The sequence below is a fragment of the Nematolebias whitei genome, chromosome 15 (assembly GCF_014905685.2).
Source record: "Nematolebias whitei isolate Nwh7 chromosome 15, NemWhi1, whole genome shotgun sequence".
NCBI classification, from domain to species: Eukaryota; Metazoa; Chordata; class Actinopteri; order Cyprinodontiformes; family Rivulidae; genus Nematolebias; species Nematolebias whitei.
Window position 1 is genome coordinate 20,962,549 of NC_056512.1, and position 9,025 is coordinate 20,971,573.

At 40.6% G+C, this 9,025-nt stretch overlaps 1 protein-coding gene across 1 annotated transcript in view; it reads right to left on the reverse strand.

Annotated features, from left to right (window-relative positions):
• Positions 1 to 3,771: 3,771 nt before the first annotated feature.
• Positions 3,772 to 9,025, reverse strand: part of card11 (caspase recruitment domain family, member 11) — a 37,266-nt gene continuing 32,012 nt past the window's right edge. The window contains exons 22-25 of the mRNA XM_037689455.1: positions 8,384 to 8,566; positions 6,077 to 6,198; positions 4,494 to 4,609; positions 3,772 to 4,119 (exon numbers count right to left, since the gene is read on the reverse strand). Coding sequence (XP_037545383.1) covers positions 3,915 to 4,119; positions 4,494 to 4,609; positions 6,077 to 6,198; positions 8,384 to 8,566 — 626 coding nt within the window. The 3' untranslated portion in view covers positions 3,772 to 3,914. The remainder of the gene's footprint in view (positions 4,120 to 4,493; positions 4,610 to 6,076; positions 6,199 to 8,383; positions 8,567 to 9,025) is intronic.

The window sequence follows — 9,025 nt, forward strand, 5'->3', positions numbered from 1 at the left end:
GTCAATATGAGAATGATAGATATCTAAAAACGTATTAGCTGCTCCTTTCAAAAAATATTTTCAGGCACTTTTTGTCCATTTCAACATGATTTATGTAACACTTGAGGTGGTATGGGCGGGTAAGGGGTGGGGAGGTAGGTTAAAGTCAACCCGCTGCTGTTATGCCTCTCAGACAGGAGGGGTAGGTCACACAATGTTTTCTATTTGGACTCAGAAGTCAAAGTTTCCAAGTCCTGGGTAGAGAAAGTTTTTCAGTCAGGACTCCAGTTATGAGCTGAACTTAAAATCCAAGATGGCTGCCTGGAGCAGAAAGAGTTCAGCAAAAAAACTTTAATTTCACTTCTGTCAGTTTAGATCTCATTAAACCCTGGAAATATATACCGTCATCGCATATAGACTGTTTCCATTTGGAATATGTTGCTGCAGCGTTTGAATGCAAAGAAAAATAATTGTAAATCATGAAAATAATAATTTGCCTTGGTTCTAATCACAACAACAGAAAATCCTACTGGTGTCACTGGAGCCCAGTGATGTCATTCAGGTGGTGTCAAACTTCATCTCTAGCACTCGAGAACAACAAAATCTAAATGTAAAGAAAGGGTTTGAGACAGATTTGAGTTGCATACAACAACTCTGTGACTCCTGTGAGACAATTTGATGCAGTTTAATTGACGCCCCTCGCCCACTGAAGGCTGGAGGGGGGGGGGGGGGGCACCAGCTCCGGGTCATGCTGAGCAGAGACGTGGGTCAAGAAAACTGAGGGATTTAACGACAAGCTGCAAGTTTCTGTGACTCACACAAGAGAGCTGGGAATATATTTGGGACATTTTGGAGACTCCTTTGAGAACGACACTCACCCAGTGATAACCCTTACAGCACGTTTGGGTATAACTGCAACATTATAGCACATTAGCACAACATCTGCAAATAATATGCCTTTTTTTGGTCTTAGTTTGATCAAAAAGTGTCTTCATTATATCTGAGATCTGGATTGGGATTAACCTGTATAAATAAAGGTTGAATGAATATCTCAATTGTTCTTTTGAACAAGGTCAAAACTGTGACTCGCTGCAAGGATCTGACAACCCTAGCAAATGTTTCAAAACATTTTAGAAACTCCCTCTTCATCTCAGTTTGTCATCGCATCCCAATGAAAAACCTGCTACAGAGACGTGTGTGTTTATTATATGCTACAACAACCTGCCTTAATAAAAAGCTGAGGTTTCCGAGAAGGAGATCCAAACTCCTTTTTCTGGGTCATCTCCAACAGAACACGTCTCTTCTCAGGGATGATTTATGTAGATGATCCCTTCCTCTCCCTCCCACAGGGACAGTGAGCTGAAAATAACCTTCTTTAAATTATTTTTGCTTTCCTGCAAAACCAAATGTCACCATTTCTCCAGAGAGAAGTGAGTGAGAAGGTTGGAGGTGTCTGTGATATTTCCTGAGGCAGATGTGGAGCCTCGTTAATATTCCCTCTTGATCCTTTGACATCAGACACAGCAGGCCCCCTACAGAGAAGCTGATTCATGTAGCAACACCCCCCAAACAACACACACAAAACATCCTCTGTTTTCAGTAGCATCACATGTTTCCTCTCTCCACCTGTGGTTTTCTCATCAGTGCAGAATTCTCAAGAATTTGTTTAATATAACTTTGTTCCTTGGCAGAATTTCAGCTCTCTCTCTCACACACACCAGTTTTTTTTTTTTTTTAATCTGGGGGAGGTTATACAACATATTTAGTGTTTGTGCACCACGATGCTTTATGTGAGCTGTGGTGGGGGATATTTGCATGTCGCTGTGAGCAGTTTTTTTATGCAGATTAGAAGATTATCCAGCATCTTCCTGAATTAGGTTACTCTTAAATCCCCGTCTGGCCTTCCAATTATTTTGCCAGATTGAACCTAAATTTGTCAGATGATCGGTATGGTTTCAGAGCGCTGCAGATGAAGCATTTGCTTTGAGAATGTTTAGAGAAAGGTCAGAGGGAGTTGTGGGGCGGAGAGAAAGGAACAGCGGTGCTGCAGGAGGAAGTCAGGTGTGGTGGGGGACATGGACAAGGACAGTGAGAACGTGTAGGAGAGACAGGTGGAGATTACAGCTCCTGCTTGTTTGCAGTGTTAATAAATGCAGGTTTGCCCACTGATTATGGTGTTTTCAGATAATCTACAGTGAGCAGGTGGAAGAGAGCCTGGAGAGGTGGAGGTTAAAAGTTAAATCTACACACTGGTAAACTGAAAAATCAGAACGCTAACCAAAGTTTACACTGCGTTGCCAGCCTATTGAAGACAGATGATTTTATATGTACCCATGCCCCTGAGTTTATTCTAACAATATTCTGGTTTATTCAGGGGAAAAAATCTGTTGCCAAAATGTTTTGAGGGAGCTTTTATGTTCCTTGTTTTGTGTCTTTTTCCACTGTCGCCTTCATGCTTGCTCAAGATGAGAGTTCTGTGATGGAGTTAAACTCAAAGCAGTCTGCTCCGCAGATAAATAATGTTAAATTATTATTTTATATGTGAATGTTTCTGTTCAGTGCCCTGAGACGACTTCTGTTGTGACTTGGCGCTACATAAATAAACTGAACTGAATTTCTATTTAAAATGAAGCACAACAGTCAAATCAAGCAAATGAGCTTATAACCAGTGGTTCCCAAAGTTTAGGTTGGCGTCCCACTGGGGCTCCCACAACAACAAGTGAAAGGTCTTGAGATAATTTCCAGAAAACGCAAAATCCTGAGATGAAAGTTATTGAATGGATGCCTGCAGTTTTATGGCTCCTACACATTAAATGGCTAATTTTGTTTACATAATTAGTTTTAAACAAAAATATGTTCAAATAATAACTTACGGTATATTCCTAAGTGTCATGTGACTGAATGCAGTTTGGGTTAACCTTGTTATTCTGCACTATAAACGTCTATGGCAGTCAACCTGCACTTATTTAAGTAACTTTGTGTGTCACTGTTGACTTTGTTAATTGTGAAGCAGTGCTAATATTTATCTGAACATATGGACTGATGGATTTATTTGCTGTGAAAGGAATATATTCATGCAGATGTTTTATTTGAGTTGAATACTGACCGTCCAGGATGCAAACCGTGCTCCATTTATTGTGTGCTGTTACACTCCACTCCAAAGATCCTTGTCTTCTGTACTGGGTTCAGCTGGCTTCACCGTTGTGTTGTGAGCTGGTCAGCTGGTTTAGTTTTAGCGTTTTAGCCTTGATTAAATCACTGCGTTGTGTAAATTTGCAGGTAATGAAGAGAAAGTTTGCAGACATATCTAAACACGTCGGCACTGAACTTGAGAAAGCTTGTTCTTTGTAAATGTTTTGTTTAATGTACCCCTTTGAAATAAAGATGCACAGATGACATTTTTTAGAGAAGAGGACAAATAGGCTAATGTAAGGACAATTTAAGGCAGCGGTGCGTTTATGTAAAGATACTTTAAAACTGGACTGTTGTGGAGCTCCAGATTGTTTCTGTTCTGCACATCAGTAACATCATCTGTAAAATAACAAGATGAATTATATCTGTTGGCAGATTATTAACTCTTACATTGCCACAGTTTTCAAATTGCCTTTTCGCAACAAAAGCATCAGAGGGCGCTTTAATCCTTGTCCACGTCTGACAGGAAGTGAACACTCAGGTTAGAGACGTGGACGCCTTTTCCTTCCTGCCCAGTGTTTTCAGACGAAGAAAAGATCATTTTAGACATCGGAATGTTTATTTTTCTAAATTAAAGATATAATCTTACAAAAATCATGATGTTACATTAAGTCAATTTTTTTCCACTGTCCATGAACGCGTTAAGAGTGACAATAAATATAAAACGGCAGCTAGTTGTAGAAGATGCGTGGTTTTGCTGTGTTTAGCTACACATGTATGCAGATGTGCAGACAGTTGTGGTTCTACAGGAGGTCCTGCTCAACCCAGACGGTCTTCCTCTGCTCATCCAGTATCCGGTCTTTGGTGACCCGGATTAAGTCTTCCGTCCCCGCCCAGGACTCTGGCTCCAGGGTGGCGTACAGGCACGGGATGCCCTCGAGCTCCTTCTCTTTGGCCCGACACAACCTCACGAACTCCTCCTCCGACTCCACACGCAGAGGCAACTTCCTGTGTGGACAGGAAACAGGAAGGAAGCAGTGTCGTGGTGAGTGCGGTTAACGTTAGGAACCCAGCGTCTCTGATGCGATCGTGTAGATGCTGTGCAGCGGCGGTTTGACGACTGCGCTGTAATTCTCAGAGACATCACAGATTTCACACGCTGAGGGGAGAATTTAAAGGCATAGTCCGTCCAAAAACACCAGGGTTTGTGGACAGACCTACAGATTTTGGATCTTTACTCGGAAAAACACTAAAAGGCCAGTTGAACGTTGATGTACCTAAACCTAAATCCAAAGACAAGAACATGTCAAGGAACAAACTTGTCCATTAGACACAGCCGTGTGCTTTCAGTAAACCGGTGCACCCGTGTCACGGACACTTACCTTAACTTCTTGATATTTTTATCACAGATCTTGACGTGAATGATGATCGGGTAGATTTCTCTCCGTAGCAGGTCCTTGACGCAGCTCAGCTCCGCCTCCAGCAGGCAGTGTTTTCCCTGGCGACGGGGCAGAAAGGAAGCTCAGAAACAAAAGCTCAAGGACACGAAACGAGCTCACGCTGCTCGTTTGAGATAAATCAGATATCCATTGTCTGTTGGGTAAGGTGCACATTAAAGAAGCAGGAAAAGTCCCAGAGTGCAGACTTTACATGTAGCAGTCTGCCTTTTACAGGAAGGACACTCAGAGAGGCCTGCTGGAAATGTTTTCCTCTCTTGTGGTCAGATGACACGACGGTTTCTGATGGGACAGCGTCCACTTGGTGCCCGGACATGAGACCGTTACTGAGATATGATCTCCCTTCCTGTTTGTCCGATCCTCTGATTTTAATCATCGAGGAAGCAGCAAAGGTTTCAGATACTTAAAAACCATCTCGTAACACCGGTTATAATTAGTAGAAAGACAATATCTTCATGGTTGTTATCAGTACAAACTTCCACTTTAGCTTTATCAATAAACCTCAAAAGAACATTGCCTAGAGCTCACAAGGGCAAAATGTGGTCTGAGGGCCAGAGGTGGTGCCTGGGTCATGTACATCTGAACCTCCAATAAGTGCGTGCCTTAAAGGAATGCATATTTTCTACGACCTTGCATAAGGTTTTAATCAAACACCTCATTCTATCTGTTAGCACTCAGAACATACTAAACGGATGACTCTCAGCTACTACCACACTAAACTTGAGCTCAGTCTCTGTAATAATGACTGAGTTAGAGCCATTGTTATCTTTGATAAGGTTGAACAGCTGATGGCTGTTGTAAATTGGGTTGACTTTAAAAATGTGTCATTTGTAGATCTACATTCAATACTTCCTGGGAGTTTTGTTAAAATGTGTCCATTCGGTCTTGAGATATTTTGTTAACAGACAAACAGTTTTTTAACAAAGTTCTCACACTCTGTTCCTGCTCAGAATACTTGTTGGGGATGACTCTCAGCTACCACTGTGCCAAAAGTTATCTCATTGTCTGTATAATTACTGAGTTAGCCATTTTTGTGTTTCATAAGGCTGTTAGCTGTGGTAGCCATCTTGAATCAGGGTCTCTGAGGGTTTCATTAAAATCCATCTAGTGGGTCAATAGATATTTTGCTAACAGACAGACAAACACACAATGTTTTTATGCCTCCCACCACAATAAAAACATTTAGTATTTCATACATATAACATGCATTTTTAGTGTTTTAGTCAGTGGAAAAGCATACAATAGGACATCAAAATATTAAATTTGCCTGTAATTATGGGGGATGGGGGGGCAGGCAGATTTCTTAAGAAATCAAATATAAACTTTCCAATAAAGTGAATCTAAAAAATAAAATAAAAAACTGGGGAACAACTGCTTCCAAAGTTACACACAAACAGGTATTTTCATTGGCACTCATGTCTTCTTTCTGTGAGCTTGGTAGTTTCACACAAACGTGCTAAAAAGCAACAACCTGTCAGGTGGAGGTCATAAATTCAGGTAAAACCTACTTTGGCTGCGACAGCCTCGATGTTTTCCCGCGTGATGCAATCGAATGTGGCCTGTTTCTCCTTGTAGTGAATGAAGGGCTCCACGTTCTGTTTCAGATGAAACTCCTCTTTGGACAGGGTATCTGTAAAACCAAATTGACTGTCTTTACCAACATTTTCACACGGAGCCAATTCAAGGTTCGAGGTTCTTTGTTGTCATTCGCATCACATGTGGTACATGAGGTGGAACGAAATTGTGTATAAGGTTCCAGTTACACCCAAAACTAGCAAAATATAAAAAGAAACTGTATACAAGGACTTATGATATACGTTAAATACTAATAAAGTAAAATACAGTATGTTAAACACCAGCCTGAACATGAGTATGAATACAGCAGCTTAAAGCCAAGAAACGTATTCAAGGTACAATGAAGAGTCTGAAATATCTGTGTCAGTGTCACCTCAACGTGTCGTCATTCTGTTAATCAACTAGGCCATCTCCCATCCTGCTGCCACTGTCTTTCTAATGACACCTCTAAACATTTACACATTACAGAACACAACATCTGACTCCAGTTCTCACAGTGGATTCACTTTAACCATTACCGTCCTACCTTTGATTCTCCAAATTCTTTTTATTTAAATAAACCCAAAGGATGGAAAAATTCCCTACACAAAGTTAAAAAATGACATTTGAACTTCAAGCTTCATTAGGGGGCTGAGATGGGAAAGAGGCAGGGCAGCTGGCTGGGGACCAGAAAGTTGCGGTTCAACTCACAGCCATGCCCACATGTCATGGCATCTCTGAGCAAGACAACTAATTCCCAATTTCTCCCCAGGTGCTTATATAGTTGCCCACTGTTTCACCTGGGTGTATCTCAGGTGTGATGGGTTAAATGCAGAAAACTAATTTTGCCATTGTATGGGAACATACAGTGATGACAATCTCAGACTTACCCTACCCCACTTTAGTTCAGTCATCCTACAACTATCGACTATTATGACTGTAAACCCCATTCTTGTACTGAATTTTGGCCAGCCTTTCAAAAAGACACCAGAATGTGCCTGTTTTTAGTCACACCCTATATTCTTGCCCACCGGAGTCCATCAAGGACGTGTACTCAGCCCATTGTTCTTCACCGTTGCTACATGACAATTCTGAGCACATTAATGGCTTCTCCATTCAGAGGATCAATGGGACAAAGGTTTTAGTTGCTCACATCAATGGGGATTTCTCCTGGACTCTCAGCATCACACACCTGCTCAGCAAAGTTATGCAGAGGATGCATGCTTCAGTGTATAAGAATTCCCCTGACAATTCTCACTACCTTTTACCAGAGCACTAGTCAAAGCAGCATATCTATTCTTAGATATGGCAATTCAGAGACAAGAGGACCCAAAAACATGCACAGAGAATGACTGTCATCTGGGTATTAGTTTCCTCTTCCTTAGAGATAATTTTATAGAGGGATTACAAAACGTTCTGTGTTTTGAGAGCTCACTCTTGTCCAGCCCACAAGCTGCTTAACCTTTTGCCATCTAAAAAACAATACCGTACATGGCAAAAAGAACAACCAGAATGTGCAACAGCCTAAATCATTCGGCAGTACAGCTGCTAATTCTCAACTAATGCTCTCAAAACACTGGTCAAAAGGGTTTTCTTATCATAGATTTTAAAACAACAGCTCAGAAAGTAAGGAAATATGTGTTTGGTCAATTATTTCTTTGCCATAACTATATTTAGATGGAAAGTCTGTTAATGTCCCTCAAATTGTACTACATTTGTTAGAAAAATACATTTGCAACAAAACTATTTGACTTAGAATAAATGCTGGTTAAAGAGTGGGATGATATCTCACAACAGTGTATGACCAAGCTGTTGAGCAGCATAACTGAGAAGGTGCCTGCCTGTTGTGGCTGCGTATGGTTCTTCCACGTGCCACTGAGGCCCCTGTTTTTTAAATTAATGAATTGTTATCTCTTGTTTCCTCATATGTCAATCATCCACTTGATTAAACGACACCCAACAAGAAGCCATAATGTAAGCTGGTTGATTTAGGCAAAGAAAATGTGGAAAGTTTTCCATGGGCCCAACCCACATACTCAACTCTCCTGCTCAACACACAAATGCATTTTCCTGACAACTCGATCTTAATTACTGTGTATGACAAATAAAGCTGAATAAGGCCTTCCAAAGGTACAAGATTCATTGTCAAAAAGAATTGTTCCAACAAAGATCAACCAAGCACAATTTTTATTTCTTTTTGTGCTACGTTTACACATAAAATGATCAAATAAATTACTCTTTACTTCCCATCCTCCACTAACCTGGTTTGCAGATATTAAAGTCCATGGCTGCCCCCATGTTCAGGATTTTCTGGATAATGGTTTTGGCTAATGCAGTGGGCGTGAATAGGACTGGTCTTCGCCTCTGGGTCCTCTGAGGGGTGACAGGACTGTAGGGGATCAGGTTCAAACTTCTGCTCAGATCGTTGTCCTGGTCAGCAATGTCTGGTTACAGCCATAAAACAAATACAGAAAGAAGAACGCAGCTTTGTAGACACACTGTCAGAAAGGCAAGCTGCTTACAGTACTTGGAATACCTCTATAAGTAAATTAGAGAATATTTGCTCCTATTTAAAATGAAATACTCTTAAAACGTACAACGTTAAAAACACAGACTCCACAGTTCAACTTTTATTTCGTACTTTGTAAAAATCCCTAAAAGCTCTTTGAACGTTCAGTCCTCAGCAAACATTTTCTTTAAAAATGTTCCATTATTTATGTCAGACTATTTTCAGCTACTATTTGCTTAAGCAAAACTTTTACTGTTCCTTATTTCTTTTTTTAAACACCATAGATTTAGTGTCATATCAGGTGACATACCAATTTTCAGTTTTCACTATTTCTGTGATGATATCTATAAATATTTGAGCTTTCCACAACTCATTCAGCCCATATCATTTTACA